A 17484-nucleotide genomic window follows, 5' to 3' on the forward strand; every position below is an offset into this window, starting at 1 on the left:
GTGCAGAGGCGGAGACTCCATATCGGATTCACTACTGGAGAATTGTCTCATGCTCAGTGCACTTACCGACTGTGGAAAGTAGCCGACAAGTTTGAGTAAACTAGTGAAATAGTCTTAATTCTAAGATATTCGTGTTGATTACAATGTGAAGGAAATGGCCGGGACAAGGTAAGTCATCTAATCTTCACAACTATTGAAACGTGTCGGACGTAGTTAAAAACATGTTATTTTTTAATCGAACGCCCCGCGCTCTTCGTGTGAGTGGTGTGGGCTGCAACTGAGAAACCGTCTACCTCTCCATGAAGGGAGCTGCATTGTGTTAAGGGACCCAAAGGGTATAAGTTGGATTCAGAGTCAAACTTAATTATAGTTCCTTACTGCCCAACCTGAATTGTCAAGCAAAATAAATGTTTTGATGTAAACATTTTCTATGAACACGGTGGCTGTTTTGTATACATGAGTGTAAATGTTGTTTGTCAATTATTCAACAGTTTAGATGTTTAAAGGCACACTTTATAAAGTAGGCCTAGTACACAAAATGATTAGTGGGTTACCGTTTTAATAGCCGATATATATATATATATATACCGAGTTCTTGTGTAGGACTAGTGACGGCATAACTTTTGAAAGGGTATTGGCTTTTGAATAGTTTTATCAAGCTGTCAAACTAACTGATCTAGATTCTTTATAGTCATAGCTTTGTTCAAAGCAATTTAATGACATCTTTCCCCTAACTTCTATATCAACCTGGTATCAAATCAACTCTTCTCAAGTGTTCTTCTGTCCTTAGAAATATTGCATTTCCTGTTGGCTTAAATGTAATAATGACCTTCCTCCTCAATTTGGCTCAGTTTGCTATTTTCTTTGGATAACAGACCAATAACCAAGGTGGAAAACAAATGCCCTGAAGACCATTTGTTTTTAAATTGGGCGTATTCCACCTGTTTCGGCTGATTCACAGCTCTTAGACAGCTCGTATTCACTATAAGGCTTGCTTTGGGAAGTCTTGCCATTTGATTAGTTATTTATACATTTCAGTTCTACTCGTCTCATAAATACCTAAATCCTAGTATACCTCAGATTAACACAATTTATTAATGGTGTACTTTTGATTGTCATTGGAGTTGATGAGAGGTTTTGTAATTGTGTTATTATTCCCCACTAAGTAAGGCATGGATTATTCCCCACTCAGTAGGGTATTGTAGACACTTTGATTAAAGATACTCGTCCCTCTAAATAATGATTAGATTACATTAGATAGTGTGTCGTGCTGCAGAACAGGTGGTTATGGGTTTGAAACCCAAACCAAATGTTACATTGGTCTTGGAAATGGGATGGTCTAGGAAGCCCTTATAGTCAAGTCACTTTGAGGGTTTGCTTTTAAAACCTGACTCCAACCTCTCACCACCCACTGTACTTATGCTCTGGGATAGTCTCAAAAAGATTGAAATGTCTTACTGGTAGAACCATGGAGATGGTGGCCCAAGGGGCAGCAAGAGGTGTTTTAAGGTCCCTCAGATATGTAATGTATCTAGCCCAAGGAGTTGACATGTCGCACCCCTACAGTTCTCAACTCAGTAGTATGTCACCCCTCCCTGTACAGCTGGGGTCTCGATTCTTCTCCATGAGGCATTGGTGACAGCATTAGACTGTGTGCATTTGTGTGGTGTTGGGTTCTGCATACATGTGAGCTTCTCCATACCACACTATGCACAAAGAGAAATCACCTCTCAACCCATCTCAACATGCATGCTTCCATTATAGGATTCAGTAGGATGAGTGTGATATCATATCAGAATTGTCAAATGACTAATAGTATTACAGTTATGCATATTTCATAGAACTCTAGACCTAATAGTTCTAGACCTACACAGTGTAGTTAGATTGGTTCAATGCTTATCACAAATACAACCTAATTTAGGGCCATACCTTACTCGCCCCCTTGTGAACTGATAAACCAAGTAACTCCTCTGCTCTGCTGAAGCTAATCAGGGCTCCAAAAGATCTGGTGTACCAAAATCTACTCACATTACAATGCAGTTTTGTTAGTGAGGGCCTTCATTTTGTCTAGCTAATTAATCTTACCTATTTTATGCCTAACATTCTTTAAAGTCAGATTATCAAAGTGCAAGCAGAGATGAGCCACACTAGGATGTTGTCTCCTTGTTTACTCTGCTGGCCCCCAATGGTCGGCAGACAAAGGAACACAGGACACTGCATTCCTCCAGCAAGGTTACCTCAGTGCACAGCCAGGCCTTTTGGGCCACATGTGACAATACAGACGCAGGACGTCCGTCAAACAATGGCTTTGAAGACAGATCTGTTTGATTGGCCTGTGGGGAGGAAGTGTGACTCGTTTGAGACTCCTTCTTCTGTGGTTCCAGTTGCTCGCCGGTGCCATAATGGGTTAAAACATTGGGGAAAGATCAACATGGTTCCTTCTGTTCCCTCTTTTCACCACCATGTGATTGTTGTAGGCTTTGTACAAAGGCTGTGTAGCCTAGGTGATTTGTCTATTCACATTTGTCTGTGCCCATCCAGCCCCTGACATTTGCAATCCCTCTTACACTGGGATAAAGAGCTGGCTTAACTTGCTTGCCTAAACTATGTTCAAACCTGATGGCCAGTCCAAGTTATCTGAGTGTTCCTAGATGGCATGATAAAGAATAACATTCCCAGGGTATAGAATGGTATGGCGTGGTATGATTGGCTATACTTAGTCATATCTTCCATTCAAGTTAACTAATACTGTAGGTCATCAGTGGTGAAGTTAATTCTTGTTACTAAGATACATATTTATGTCATATTTCCGCAAAGCTGCCTGTCTTATTCCTTTCACTCCACATTCATTCTGCTGCTATTAGGAGAATGCTTATCAGTCCCAATACCCTGAAATACTGGAGCAGGTGGAGGATGTTATGCTGACACCCCTGTCCAGCTCCCCTCAGTGTGGAGCATTAACAGCTTAACCAGGCTCTGGGTCTGACCCAGGATCGGCTGTCTTCGGCTGGGGAATCATCATCCAAGATGCCTCCTTCCTGTGTGGCTCATCGGCCACCTCTGACCCCCCTTTCACCCCGTCACTGCCCCGTGCTCAGACTCTGGCCTCGTTTGTCATGTCAGCAGAGGAAGGCTAATGGTTGGGGGTTGTGTTCTCAATGCATTTGGCATCAATGTCAGCTATAAAGTTAGACAAGCCCAAAGTAGTATTATGTTGAGCAGGCACCAAGCAGATGGCTATGGTTGAAATTCCCTCTTTAAAAATTGTTCCTCGCTGCAGAAATAAATCTGGTTGGACCCCAGTGTGTGCACTTGTCCTTATTTGTCACATTCTCACCTCCAAAATTAAGAAATTCCATTGAAAAATGATGTTAATGTCCATTAATCACAATTACATCCTCATTAGTTATTTTTTCTCAACGTTTGGACAAGTGACCCCATTGTTCCTGGGTTGACAGCTGGTGTACCAGACAGGGAGTCTGTCCTGTATTTGGTAAACACCATGATCTGTCCCTCCATGTCTCCTGCACATGCTCACTCATGTCCAGAGGCCCTCTGACCTGGTAAAACGTCCATTTGTCATAGGCCAGAAAGGGTAGGAGGATCTGCGGGAGCACAGGGGCTGTAAGTGGTCGCACTGGCCCCTATAAAACGGATTGACCCTGTTTCTACCATGTGTGTCATACAGAGCGTGTGACTGGTCTGCTCAGCTGTGAGGGGTCAGAAGTTTAACCAGCAGTCCTGCCTCATGCTTCTGCTTCAGTGGACAGAAGAACAGGACAGGGCTTAGAAAATGACCTTCAAACAGACGCCATAGAGGAGTATCTCTATCCATTCACTATTTAGGCAAGGGACAGAACAACTTTAAGAACCTCTAAGCCATGGCACAGTATATCTCTGGACGGAACATATATCATATTCATCCTGCTAGCTGGAAGTGGCATGGGAAAGAGTAGCTTTGCTGGAGGTGGTGGAACGACCTTGCGGAATCCAGTCTAATCCTGTGCCAGGAGAATGAAAACTGTCTCTGGTTGTGGCTTATGGCAGCTGTTGTAGGAGGTCACCCCACTTCTCCCAAATATGTTCCAAGCTCCTCCCCCTGGGCTTAAGCACAAAGCTCTGATTGGCTGGCAGCCATGTGGGAACGGAAATGGAGACAGTTGTAGCTGAATGAAGCCTGGTTGTTAATTTGACAATAGTGTCCATTGTCAGCTATCAGGCATTAGCATAGGGCAGACTGCACAAGGATTGGAATGCATATGATTATGACTCACCGTTGGACTGGTTTGTCAGCTCAGGAGCTTTCATTCTATACAGAATAAGGCCCCCCTGAGGGTTTGTGTACAGACAACTCTTGGTTTTCTGATGCAACTTGTTAGGATGGTTTGGGACTTTGGAGCATGCTTCCCTAATAAAACTGGTCATGGTCTTAATGTGCTTTTCTTCACACACAAAGTTATTTTGTACACCACAGAGGACATCTGACAGCAGCACTACGCAGGTTGGACCAGTGCGTTGAAAATTGAGCCCAGTTACAATTACCGCACTCTGTAAAGCCCTGAGGCACAGACACCAGATAGTCCAGTTTTGAGGTGTGTGGAGTCACTGCAAATGACTCACACCTTAATGATACCATTAACCACGGATACCAGACTGGAGCATCTGTTACACTATCTGACTGTAACCTCTCCAGGCCATATCAGCCGTCTGTCTGTGTGGAGGTGACTGCAGAGGGGTGGGGGTGACTGCAGAGGGGTGGGGGTGACTGCAGAGGGGTGGGGGTGTCTGCAGAGGGGTGGAGGTGACTGCAGAGGGGTGGGGGTGACTGCAGAGGGGTGGGGGTGTCTGCAGAGGGGTGGAGGTGTCTGCAGAGGGGTGGGGGTGTCTGCAGAGGGGTGGAGGTGACTGCAGAGGGGTGGAGGTGACTGCAGAGGGGTGGGGGTGTCTGCAGAGGGGTGGAGGTGTCTGCAGAGGGGTGGAGGTGACTGCAGAGGGGTGGAGGTGACTGCAGAGGGGTGGAGGTGACTGCAGAGGGGTGGAGGTGTCTGCAGAGGGGTGGAGGTGACTGCAGAGGGGTGGAGGTGACTGCAGAGGGGTGGAGGTGACTGCAGAGGGGTACAGCTTCCAGCCCTGCTTTGCTCTGCCAGGCATGTGGCTGCGACTGCTTTGGCTTAAAGTGCTTGCCCCCTCTTCCCGTCCTTGGCCTGCTGCCTCTCTGCCTGTCTCTCAGGCCGGAGCGGCAAACACAAGGCCTGTTTTATCATGCAGAACATAACCCCCATGAAACATTCGCTTCAGACCCGGCCCCAGCGTCGGAGCAGGCCGGGTCTGGTGTGAGGGATGGACAAGAACAACTGTTGTCCCCCCTCAGGGTGAGGAAGGAAGGTGACAACCTGTCAGAACAGTGCATAGCATCGGGCCTGTCAGTCTGTATATAGACCCCCCTCAGGTACAGTGGTAAAGGGAAAAATAGAACCCACTTTGAAGCCTATGCAAGACTATGCACCTTTACCATCATAACATTCACTTCATACATGATACATGATCCTGTAGGGGCCTCAAGGCAGGGCTTGGAGAGACTTTTCACACCACAGATATCACACAAGCCCCTTACACCTCCCCTCATAGGCAGCCCTCTGCCCTTAAGGCAAGGAATCTTTTAACACAAACCACAATTACTTGTACCAGGGAATTTACTACTATGGTTCCTTTCGTGTAATGGCAAATAAACCCATTGTAATTCTGAAGAGGCAGCTGGTAAGAATGGATTCAGTTTTAAGAGAGCTTTGTACTGTAGAATCTGAAACGGATGCCTAACATACAATGATTTAACCGTAGTGTTACTTGGATGGAGTTGCTATGGGGATGAATGCCAATGGTTCCATGGAAGTCTGTTATCCTGTTATAGACTGCACCTTCAGCAGCGGTCATACTGGTTTGTGAGATGTACACAAACAGACTCACTAACACGCACTAATTGTCAGTAGTTTTTTGTTGTTGACCCCTGCCCTTGGTGGAACGGTAGGAATGGGATTGAACAAAAGAACCAAAGAATGCGTGTGACAGGTGCACAGCTTTTTCTGTCATCTGAAACATGTGCTCTTCCCCCCCCCCCCTCCATGTGATTGTTCTCTGTGACCAGGGTGTGGGAGCCTGCACGTGGCCTGTACAATGCTGACCCACATAAACACTTTACACATACGCCTCTGTCCCAACCAAAAATGGAGTTAGTTAGATCTGGGTCCTAAGGTTTCCTTGGTATTTAGTCTTAAAATGCCTTAATTATTGCCTAGAAATCTAGATATATCTTACATGTACAGACACAGTTTGAAAAGTTAAGTAAGTTGCTGACAGGGCCTCCTCATTCACTTCAATATCTGTATTTCTTGGACGTGTTTGAGAGCTGCTTGCTCTGTTCCAGTCCATCACAGTCCACACTGTAAATGGGGTTTCTGTTTCTAGTCACACACAGCTCATGAAGCTACTGCAGAGCACACACAGTTCATGTCTTCACTCTTGTTTTACAATATTTAGATAAGCTTGTTGCCTAGGAGCAGGCGGACTATTTAGACTTTGAACATAACGTCCAATGACACCGAGCGCTGTCTGGGCCTGATTATTACTGCCTTAATATTGAGGTTTGTGCCACTGCTCGCAAGGCTGCAGCAGATGGCTAGCAACTCATGTTTGAAATGCAAGGTGAGCAGGGAGAAATTTAGCTTGTTAGCCTTACTGTGACTTTTTATTTTTAAACTGTGTATCTGAGGAGTAAGGATGTATTTTGTCCCCAGATAGGAAATGGCAGGTCTGGAAATACACACAGGCGGACTTTGGCACTTGTTGCTGTGGCTGGTGAACTGAACTCTAAGATTACCCAGATGAATGGCAGAGCCTGTTAGAAACGGCAGCCTCAGGTCCTCAGGGGAACTGACCAGAGACCAGCTTAGAATAGCCTGTTGTTAGGCGAGGTTAGAGGTTAGTTTACGAGAGCAGTAAATGTGAAATGGGAGTTAAGGCTCGTCACTGGTGCCTATTGTCTCTCTACAAATTAATTTGAGAGCAAACAAATACTTAATAATCCCTTATTTAGCTACATGTCTGAGTAGGTGCTGTCAGTGAATCAGAAACAGCAGAATGATATTCGAGTGATGAGCTCCTCAACAGCCTTGACTAGATGAGTTGATGACACACTCACTCATCTGCCTTTTCTCTGACCATTGCACTTTTTGCGTTTTGTCTCTGATTTCTTTCCATTGAAAAAAAAAAAAAAAGTTAAACTAGCTCGGAATTTGAGGTGGACAGAAAGCCAACATTAAACAATGAGAGAAAGCTGCATGGTGCCCTATTTTGAGACAATGAATTGTCCACTCCTATGTTTTTCACTGCTGGGAAAAGTGCCATTTACTTGTTTCTTTCTAGAACAATGGAGCAGATTCCATGACCACGACGGTGTTGTTCTCCGCTCCAGGAAATCTCTATAAGATCAGATGTTATTTCTGGACTATGGATTTTATGACTGTAAATTACAGTTGGATGAAATATTCCTTCAGAGCAAGATCTCGAACACTTTGGCAGCAACAGGATGGGGAGAGAGATGGTCTTCCCGTTTTGGTGCAGCGTTCCGACAGGTTTTCTGTGTTTGCAGAGGTGTTATTCTATTTGACTGGACTTATTTTTAGTCATCCTAGAATAACCATGTGCTGCAAAATGGTCTCCTTGACCCAGATGGGAGACAAAGAAGCAGTGTGCCGTGGGAGATGGTCTGTGTTATCACATGAAGAGTACAAGACTAAACACCAAAGCTTATTTGAAGGCCATGTTTTTCCACTTGCTCCTAAGCACAACCATAGTTGCTGTATTATTTCTGAGTGTCATGTTGAGAGATTCCTACCCATGTTTAATGAACTGCACCCGCTGAATGGGGTCGTTGTCATACCGAGAAGCCGTCTCAGGGTAGAACTCATGTCTGCTTCAATGACATTGATCAACCCTGAGGTGAATCAGGTGCTATGTGCGTTGGTCACACTAGCACAAGTGTAATGACTTCATATTAGATTGTTACAAAACATTTGCAGTTCAAGTCTGAGTTCACTGAGGCAACACAGACTGCATTCCACACCATTAGGAGCACCCTCAGTGAGTGGTCTCAGGTCACAGGGCTTTCTTAGTCAGACTTTGTGTTTAACTGCTCTGTCTTCCCGTTCCTTCATGAGCAAATGACCAACAGTACGACCTCTATATACCTATGGAGTGACAGACGGTACCACAGCCACGAGCCCCAGACTCCCAGCTCTGCGCTCGTACACAGGGTGTCTCCCTTGTAGAATGAAGTGGGTGAGGGATGTCACACTTCACAACGTTAAACACAGACGTGGGGGGAGACCATCTCCTAGAAGCACTCCCAGAATACCTCTTCCAAGAATTTCCGAACATGACGGCCAGTCTATCTTCCAGCTTATCTCTGCCTGTCAACAGAAAACCCATGGCTTTACTCTGATCTGACTGTTTATTTATCCAGAAGGAAGGGCCCTTACGCAACCACTAACCCCGTACTGTTTCTCTCCCGTTTACGATGGCCTGCGCCGCTGACCCTTGAACCCGGGTTTCCTGTAGGAGCGTTCACGTGGCATGTTCCTGTGCACACGTGTTCATATCTGGGGTTTGGCTCCCATCTTTTTTTCTCATTACAATAATGTAATGCCAAACACATGACTGGGAGAAATTCAGCATGAAGGGTTGTGTGCGTGTGTGTATGCGTGTGTGTGAAAGCCCCTATAGGGACTTTAGTGCAGTGAGAGGCTGAAGGTTTGATCGTTTGGGGGGATGCTGACTGGCTCACTCTGAACGTCCCATTATTCCATGTTTTTCCCACCCATTAGCTGTAGATCTGTCAGCTTAAAAGGCGTCTGCTCTGGTAGAAAAATGTGCCTTTTTCCCGGTCCCTCTTTGTGTGTAGTCACTAGCCAGACAGGTTAACCTCTACCTCCATGATGGCAGCTCTTAGGAGAAACACACACACCACACATGGACGTACACACATCTCATCTATATCATCCCTTCTTTTACACACACTCGAGAATAAGAAATGACCAATCTACTGTTTGTGATGCGCTCGTCACTCGATATGGGCTAAGATTCCCCTAGTCACACTGATTACAGTCATGTGAGCCGTGAGCCTCGGTTCTGAGCTTGTTGAGTGTCGGAACAGATGGCCTCTCCGCTCCTGTGTGCAGCGTGGACCAACACTGGCAGGGGTGGCGTACTCCTGTGCCCCTCCACGTCAGCCTGGCTTTGAGAGGGGCAACGTGGAGAGCTTCAGCTTGATGCTGGACGAAGACATGTACACCTCAGAATTAATACTGAGTTTGTCACTGAGTGCATAGAATTTGATTCGAGAAGACTTTTTGATTGAATATAAAATGGCAAGAAGCAGTCTGGCTATCGTACAGCAGAGACGACACTCCTGGCAGACCTGCTTGGCACTGCTTGTCTGTGGCTATTTCGGAGGCTGGGAATAGGGGTCTTTCTTGGCGAGAGCACCAGGAACAAATGTGTGCATTTGGTCACAGTATCCCCCTGCCCCCTCTCTCTGCCGCAGGTGGCCTGGCTTTGGGCATGTGTCCTAATCTTGTCAGTGAAGAGAAAAGACCAAGAGTCTATCCCAATAAAACAATTCCTCACCCTTTACCCTTTCTGTTTCATAAGCTGTACCATGCTGGGAAATAATTATATGATTGCATTAAAGGCACAGTGAATGGGATATTTCATAAAGCAATTCCACATTTGCTAAATACTATTTTATAAAAGAGGTATCTCTACCGACTACCTTAACACCCCCCGCCTTTCTCCGAAATGTAGTTCATGGTACCATTGTGTCTGAGCCTGACGGCTTGCCCTTCTTCTCTTTGAAGCATTGCTCTGTATCGTGTATGTGGATCAGTCTGTGTTTCTGTAGGTCATGCTGGGTTAGCTGCTAGCGCTGCTCAGCTTTTGTGGTGGTGCTGGGAGCGGATGGTGCTCCTCAGGGCTGCTGGCCGGGCCTGCTGGCCGGGCCTGGCGCTGGTCCTGGTGCCATACCGAGCGTGTCCACCTGTCTCTTAGTCAGAACAACACACACTGCTACTCCTGCTGCTCCTCTGCTCACCAGAGAGGTGACATCACTGCTGAACCAGCGTTCCCCGACACTCACACACAGATGGATACATGTGGTGGACACAAACATTCCCTCCTGCTCCATATGGCCTGTGGCCACGGGGTTTATCCAGGGACACTGGGGTTCTGCGGTTTGAAGTCTGATGTCCCATAAAGCGATGATTGCCTGTAATCACTGGTGGTCTTTCCTTCTCTCTGCTGTCCTGGTGACTGTCTCTCCTGTGTCTTATTTTCAGCTCTGATTGGGTGGAGATCCTGGAGCCCCGCTCCCGGGAGCGCATGTACGTGAACCTGGCCACCGGCGAGTGTGGCTGGGACCCCCCCTTGGGCGCCCCCGTACGGCAGGCCGACGGCAACCAGTGGTGGGAGCTCTTCGACCCCCAGAGCGGCCGCTTCTACTACTACAACTCTGTTGGCCGCCGTACCGTCTGGCATCGCCCCCAGGGCGGCGATATCGTGCCCCTGTCCCAGCTCCAGGCCATGAAGCGCTGCTCGGAGGCCAAGCGAGCAGGGGGGACCGGAGAAAGGCATCCTGGGACGGGGAGTATTGGGAGCCAGGGACGCCGCACCCCTCTACCTGAGCAGGGCCCGCCCAGCCCCAGACCCCCTGACATCAGCGAGAAGGAGAACACGGAGCCGGAGCCAGGCCCGAGGGTGGACAGCAGACCTCCGGGAGACGGCTCCACGGACACCAGCAAGGACCCCCAGAGGTACGTCCCGTCAATCTGGTGCCATCACCCCACATCACCGTGACGCAACAGGAGAGAATGTACTTATTATTGTTATTGGAAGATCATATTTTCATGATGCGAAACAATTGACCAAAAATTGTATACATTAGAAAACTTTTTTTGACTTTTGATCCGTCAAATCCATTTCAAACTTTTATTTTCATTCTCACTTATCTTAACGTTCCACATGCTTGTGTTTCCGTAGCAACGCCTGTGAACCGTACTTGGTACTTTGAGCAAATTGCTTCCAAATGTGAAGACAGTGTGCACTTCTATTAGTGTGCATGACATTTACCCCCACATGGCTGTTTGGATAAAGGCCCTAACAGTAAGCCTTTCAGAGACCCCATCATGTGCTCTGCTCTGTGGCATAGTCCAAACCACCATGGCTCCCTCAGAGTCAGATTCCAGGCATGCCAGTTGTATTTCCTCTGGCCCTCGGCCACCAGGCCAGTCTTAGTGCCCCTGTGTGTTCACCGCTGTCTCTCTTTAGTCCTATATGCACATTTCATTTCTAAAACAAACCCAGGTCCCTAACCATGAAAGACAAGGGCCTCTCTGGAGGAGGACATTTGAATCACCGCAGTTCAAACGTGACCGCATGGGTTCCTCCCTTGATATCATTTCATAGTCAGATTTGTGTGTTTACTAACCAAACACACGTGAAGGGGCATGTGAAGGAGTGTTGTCCGTCTTGGGTCAAACCGTGCAGAACAGCTTGGTTCTAGTCAGAAACAGGAGGGCCTGCTGTTTACAGAAGGTCTCCTGTGGAGTCCAGAGGTCTTCTCCTCATCCTGGATCATCCCCTGCCATGTGCTGGAGCTCACAGGCACCAGGACGAGCTCTCTCTCCTTTGACCCCTGGCCCTGATGATTACGTAAACTGGAGGGGTAACAAATTGCCCTCACTGTTGGAGAGCCCAAAGCCTCCTTGACTCCACTCAGCTTGGTGGTCGTCCCTAATGACTCAACTTTTCCCAGAAGTCTCTCTGTTTCCCCAAAACAATGGACAGCTGTGTCTTTGAAGCTCACATGGGCTGTACACCCCACTCAGCCATATGGTGTTTCTCCCTGGTCTTTCTCTGTCTCTCTTAGCAAGTAATTAGATACCACCATGTAATGAGGAGAGACTCTGGAATGTGACAGCGCAAAATGGATCAAAACAACTCAGTGGTTTCATGTTTGGGGTTCGGGAGGAACAGCTCTTCTTCAGCTCTGTCTAACTTATTGATAATGACATGGGTGAGCTGTAAGGAGCCTCAGAGGAGGGAAACCTTAGCAGTTGTGTAATGGTGTGGGGTCAGAGTTGAACAGGGCACATGTGGTAGGTAAAGGTGTTCCTGAAAGGGAACATATGTAGACAGTTGATTGCAGATTTTTAATGGAAAGTCTTGGGGGCATTTTCATGTGAACATCGTCAAGTCATTCAGATTTTCAGACGCCCCAGTTCTTATTTTGTTCTTACTTCCTCTATTTGCGGTTTTGGTGATACACTAAAATCCCCTTTTAAATGTTCTTTCCTTATTAACCTTGTTGACATATTTGCCTGAAGTTGTGCTATGCTAGAGAATTTGTGCTATGCTTGAACATTTTATCTGGCTTTCAATCACATGAAAATGTCCCCAACTCTCCCCACAAAATAATATCAGGAACCAAACAAAATGAAAGCAAAAAAACATGTTGTCCACCATACCATGATGATACCTATCTGTCTGTTTTCCAAAATCACACCATCTATGTTATTCCACACAGCATGTTTTATGGATACAGTTTCCTGGTGTGTACATGTGTGTGTACATGCATGTGTGTGATGAAGGCAGCTCTAAATCTGTTACTCATTGGCTAACTCTTATCACATGATCTTGGACTTTCTGGGTATTTTCACACTGTGGACCTCACCAGGAAAACACCGTAAACTCCAGGGCTGAAACATGTCCCTAACATGTCCTAGCAGGGAGCTGATCTGTAGGAAATATAAAAGGTTAAAGCTGACAGTGGCTTTCTTCTTGTCACATCTGTTGTGGATTTCCTCACTGTTACCTCTGAGCTGTGTGTAAGATGCCTTGCTTCATGGTGTCTAATAAGTTACAGAAAGTGGCTGAATTTAAGCGGAAATGTCATGCTTGTTGTGGGCACACAGCAGAGAGGTGTAAGATAACCCAGAAGTGACCTGGGATGGTCCACGTTAGGGTCACAGTGCACCTTTGTCCTGGGTGGGCTATAATAAACCACTTGAGGAAGAAAGGCCCGCAGTTGAGCACAAGTTTCCCCAGGGTCAGTGGAGCGCTTTCTCTAAGAGGAAGTCAGGAGCTGCTGAATAGTGAACAATGCTGCCAAATCAGCAGTGTGTTCCTTCTCATTTAGCCTCTAATGACACAGTAGTACACATCAGTGATTTGTGGTCTTCTGTTTGAGGCATTCAGACAAGAGATCAAACACACTAGGAACTTGCTGTTCTGGATTGTCAGCTATTTTATGCAGACAGCTTCCCATGACATGTAATATAGATGTTTCTATTTTGGTCCCTTTTTGAACTCAAACGCATTTTCTCACAGTTTGTTTCTAGATTTTTTGGAGACAATCTCTTAAATCTCAAATGAGACCAGACAGAGGCTTTTCCCCTGTGCTTTCTGTTTCTTATGTTTGGAATTTTATTAAAAATTGCTTGTAGATGTGGAAAAAATCCCCTTACACCCCATGCAAGTCAAATTTAAAGTGAATAGTGTTTGAAAGGGGAAATCACCAGTAGATTGATGTAGGAAACGAGGAGGAGTCTCTGGTTGGAATAGTGTATCGTTTTAATGAGTCACACATTGAGTGGATGTTTACAGGGACAACACAAGCCTCTTACACTTTCATCTCCCTAAACATGCCGGACTAGCCGCAGCTTTTTACACACACTTGGAAACAAGACTTGTAGTCATTTTATATCCTCATTCCTGGCTTGGTAAGGTTTCTCTGCTCTCTCACCACATTTCATTTAAGTTGGCCTGGATAGTTGGTAGTTATTTCAAAGTAACACTTTGAACTTGGTGGGTTGCGATCTAGTTAAATGTTACTATGTAAATGGGTGTTCATTGTGACTGTCCTTATTTCTCTCTGTATCCCTTTATCTAGCTTGTCCCAGTTTTCTGTCTCTCCCGTGTGAACGCTCAATTGTATGGTGTCCTTAGAACTAGATTATAGACCTACTGTTTTATGGTTGGAACTGGAGCAGAAAGTACAGCATGTGTATTTGAAACATTCTATAAGGGTTTCTGGGAGGCTTTCAGTGACTCATGAAGGGTCAGTGGCTTCACATGTAAATAAGCCTTAGTCATGATTCAGGCATGACACACAAATGCTGTATAGTTGATCCAGTGTATTGCCAGTGTCTGAACAGTGTCTCTTACTACCTATACAGTAGTACGAGCACCTCCAGATCTGTTTTGTAGTTGTAGAACGTAACATTTGAAACTGCACTTTTACACACTGTATCTGTAATCCAAGAAGTGTGTCCTGCTGGGCTATCGTTTTACGTGAACAGATGTGGGCTTGTCGTACACATTCGGGAGGCATGTCTCTCTGGCGTCAAGATGTGATGGCCTCTGTGTCACCGTATCCCTGAGTCATGGAGACCAGCGCTCCCGGCCGTTGTCCCTGGCCCAGGCCAGGGTTTCCTATCTGGGTGGTTGGATGGAGGGTGAGGTGGGTGGGGATCTTGCCGGAGGTATGTGCAGCTGGTAGACACGGTGGCTCAGGAGAGGGCGGGGCGTAACTTCAGCTGCTAAAGGACAGCTGGGTCCTCACTCTCAGAGGTGTGTCCAAGTCCCATGTCTCTCACTGCTCCTTTAAGTGTTTCTCAGGCCTTTGAATAGACTATGTCACAGGGCTTGTGTGCCAGTGTAGTGTCAGTGTATGCCATATGGACTGTGCATGTTTATTGTGGTCTGCTAAACGCTAAGGGTGTGCCATGTTCAGCGTCGCTAGAACGGCCATGACATTGTCTCAGTGAATCCTCTTTGTCTCTCCGTTTCCTTCCTGTGTGCAGATTGCGAGGGGTCTGATTGGCCAGACTGCCGAGGTGTTTGTGTGTATAGTGCCTGGCCTGTGTGAACTCTTTTCCTTTTCCTGTCTGGCAGATGATAATAATAATCCTGTTTGGTCCCCACTACTCCCCGGGGGTATATTTAAGAACGTCCCAGTCGATATCCCTATCCGCCACACTGACTCACTTATTCCAGGAAGGATACAGAACTGGAATATTTATTGCAAAATAGCTTATGTATATTAATACGTTTTTGCGTCAACCCTCATATTTAGTGCAGCAAACAGACTGGTCAGGGGCGTGAGACACCAGAGCTACCAAGACTAATTGAAATTTGCTGACCCATAAGCCAATCGAATTACTCCGTTGGGCTCCAGAGGACTAACTTCATTTCTTCTGTGTTGTCCTCACATGTTTGATGGAATGTGTGTTTGGACAAGAATGGCTGATATTCAAATGTGTCTACACATGACCTTATGATGAATTGTGGAATTTATAATCTCTCTTTACAAACATCTGAAAATACATGTCAGGTACTGCAGTTAGCATGATGTAACGCAGGAGACTGGCTTTATGGTTGTGGTGAAGCAAACATTTTTATCAAGGGCCCAAGAAAGACTGATGTGGCGCTTTCTGTTATATAAGAATGTGTTTGTTTGAGTTAATCTGTAGGTTGAGGTGCTCTTTCAAAAATTGGCCTCAACCTTTGCACCACCCCCCGCCCCTCGATTGCTGCCGTTTAGAGGCGTTGCCGTGACGATAGCACAGTTATCCATTGTGTGAGGCTCCTCACCACCCCAGAGGCCCCAGAATGAGCCCTGAGGAATGCCAGCGTTCCCGCTCATTCCCCCTCCGCACTCTCCCACGACTAATCCTCCTCTCATTTACACACTCACGCCGGCCTTGCGCTCTCTCTCTCTCTCTCTCTCTCTCTCTCTCTGCTTCTCTCACTCTGGCTCGCTCTCTTTCTGTCTCTCGTCTCTATCTCTCCTCCTATTTTCTGACTTTTTTCATGTCTCCTCTCCTTCTCCACCTTCTCTCTCTTTCTTTCTCTCTCTTTTCACAGACAGAGAGTCAACGTTGACCACAGTCCCCATGTGATCATGATAATCATCTGTAGTCCGCTCAGTGCTGACACTCCACACACTGTACCAATGCTGGGGGGCTCCATGCATTAGCTTGCACCCCCCTAGCTTGGACAATGACTACTGAACAACAGACACAAAGCCAAGTGAAATCCTCATCTCAGAGCTGGGAGCCAGACCAGCAGACTCAGATTCAGTTATGTGTCTGATTTCACCCCTTCAACCACAGCCAGACTCAGGATAGAGTTTCTGCTTTTGTTTATTGGCATTTCTGAGAGGGCTGACACAGTGTACAGAGAACATGGGTCATTTGGCATGGGACTGATGGTGTTCCACCCGATATGTGTGTGGATGTAGGATCTAGAACATGCTCTACTGAGTAGCAGGATGGCTACTCCGATCCAATAAAGTTCTTTATAAGGCCTCCATGAGGATAGTCTAGTCCTTATGTTCCAGCCTTACTCCTGTGTGAACGTTGCATTAAGCATTTCCTGTGTGTGTGTGAGCCCCCTCCAGGGGGCCTCACAGGACAGGAAGTAGAGGCCACCCCTCAAACCAGGCACATAGATGGAGAATGAGACTACTCATTAAATATACTGTGTTAGTCACCTGACATGTTGATACAACAGGAACCTTACCATGAGTAGTACCATTTTCATTGTGTGTGTATGTTATTGTTGTGTGGTCGTGGTCACTTTTCTAGAATTCTACCAACCACAGTAATTACCCTTCAACGGTACCCCAGTAAACTGATTACGCGTGTTATTCTTTTTGTCATTCAATTATCTGATGATGGTTTGGTTTGTCTGTCTGGTTTTCTTTGTGGTGACACCACTAGCCATGGACATGACAGCGGGAAACTCATGTATTTAAGACATGACAAGCAGAAACAGGTCTCCTGTTCTTTCAACCCAGCCAGCTCTCTTGTCATTCTCTCACACCTTTCTGTGAGAACTAACAGCATGAAAAGTGTCAATTTGAAGTGGGTCCTCAACTTGGACTGTCCCCACATGTGTGTGTGTGTGTGGGGGGGGGGGGGGCTGTAAAGGTTTGATTGGGCTTTTGTGGCATGAAAGGAAGAAGAGGATCCTTGGAGTGTTCCCAGCAGCACCAGGGTGCCTGTGGTGCTGCCAGGTGGCTCTGAACCAGCTGTTTATAGACTTTGGATGGCGTATCTGTGGAACCGTTTGAAGTGGTTGTTTACTTTCAAACCACTGAGGTGGCGTGACTCACTCTGACACAGAAAGTGTGAGAGAGCAACAAAAAGAGAGAGAAGGCTATGCAGTGGCTCGGGGGGGTGAGGAAGTTTGCCAGGAGTCTGAGAAGCTGCGTCCCTGGGGGGATTGCTTATATTGTTACAAAAAAGATGGGATGTGGGGGGGCTTTTCTCCGTCCTCTTCCTGCCCTCAACTTAGCTTTCCAGTGAGCCCTGAGCGTAAGAGGAAGCATGTGAACAGTAGCACCATGTTTTTATTCGACTGACTAAGGAC

General features: G+C 46.5%; 1 protein-coding gene across 2 annotated transcripts in view; it reads left to right on the top strand.

Annotated features, from left to right (window-relative positions):
• The first annotated feature begins 16 nt into the window (after positions 1-16).
• The window catches only part of arhgap46a (Rho GTPase activating protein 46a), a 28422-nt gene continuing 10954 nt past the window's right edge, over positions 17-17484 (top strand). For both annotated transcript variants that reach the window (XM_062462642.1, XM_062462650.1), the window contains exons 1-2: positions 17-168; positions 10389-10862. In XM_062462642.1, coding sequence (XP_062318626.1) covers positions 155-168; positions 10389-10862 — 488 coding nt within the window. In that variant the 5' untranslated portion in view covers positions 17-154. The remainder of the gene's footprint in view (positions 169-10388; positions 10863-17484) is intronic.

Source organism: Osmerus eperlanus, chromosome 1 (assembly GCF_963692335.1).
Source record: "Osmerus eperlanus chromosome 1, fOsmEpe2.1, whole genome shotgun sequence".
In the NCBI taxonomy this organism is placed as follows: domain Eukaryota; kingdom Metazoa; phylum Chordata; class Actinopteri; order Osmeriformes; family Osmeridae; genus Osmerus; species Osmerus eperlanus.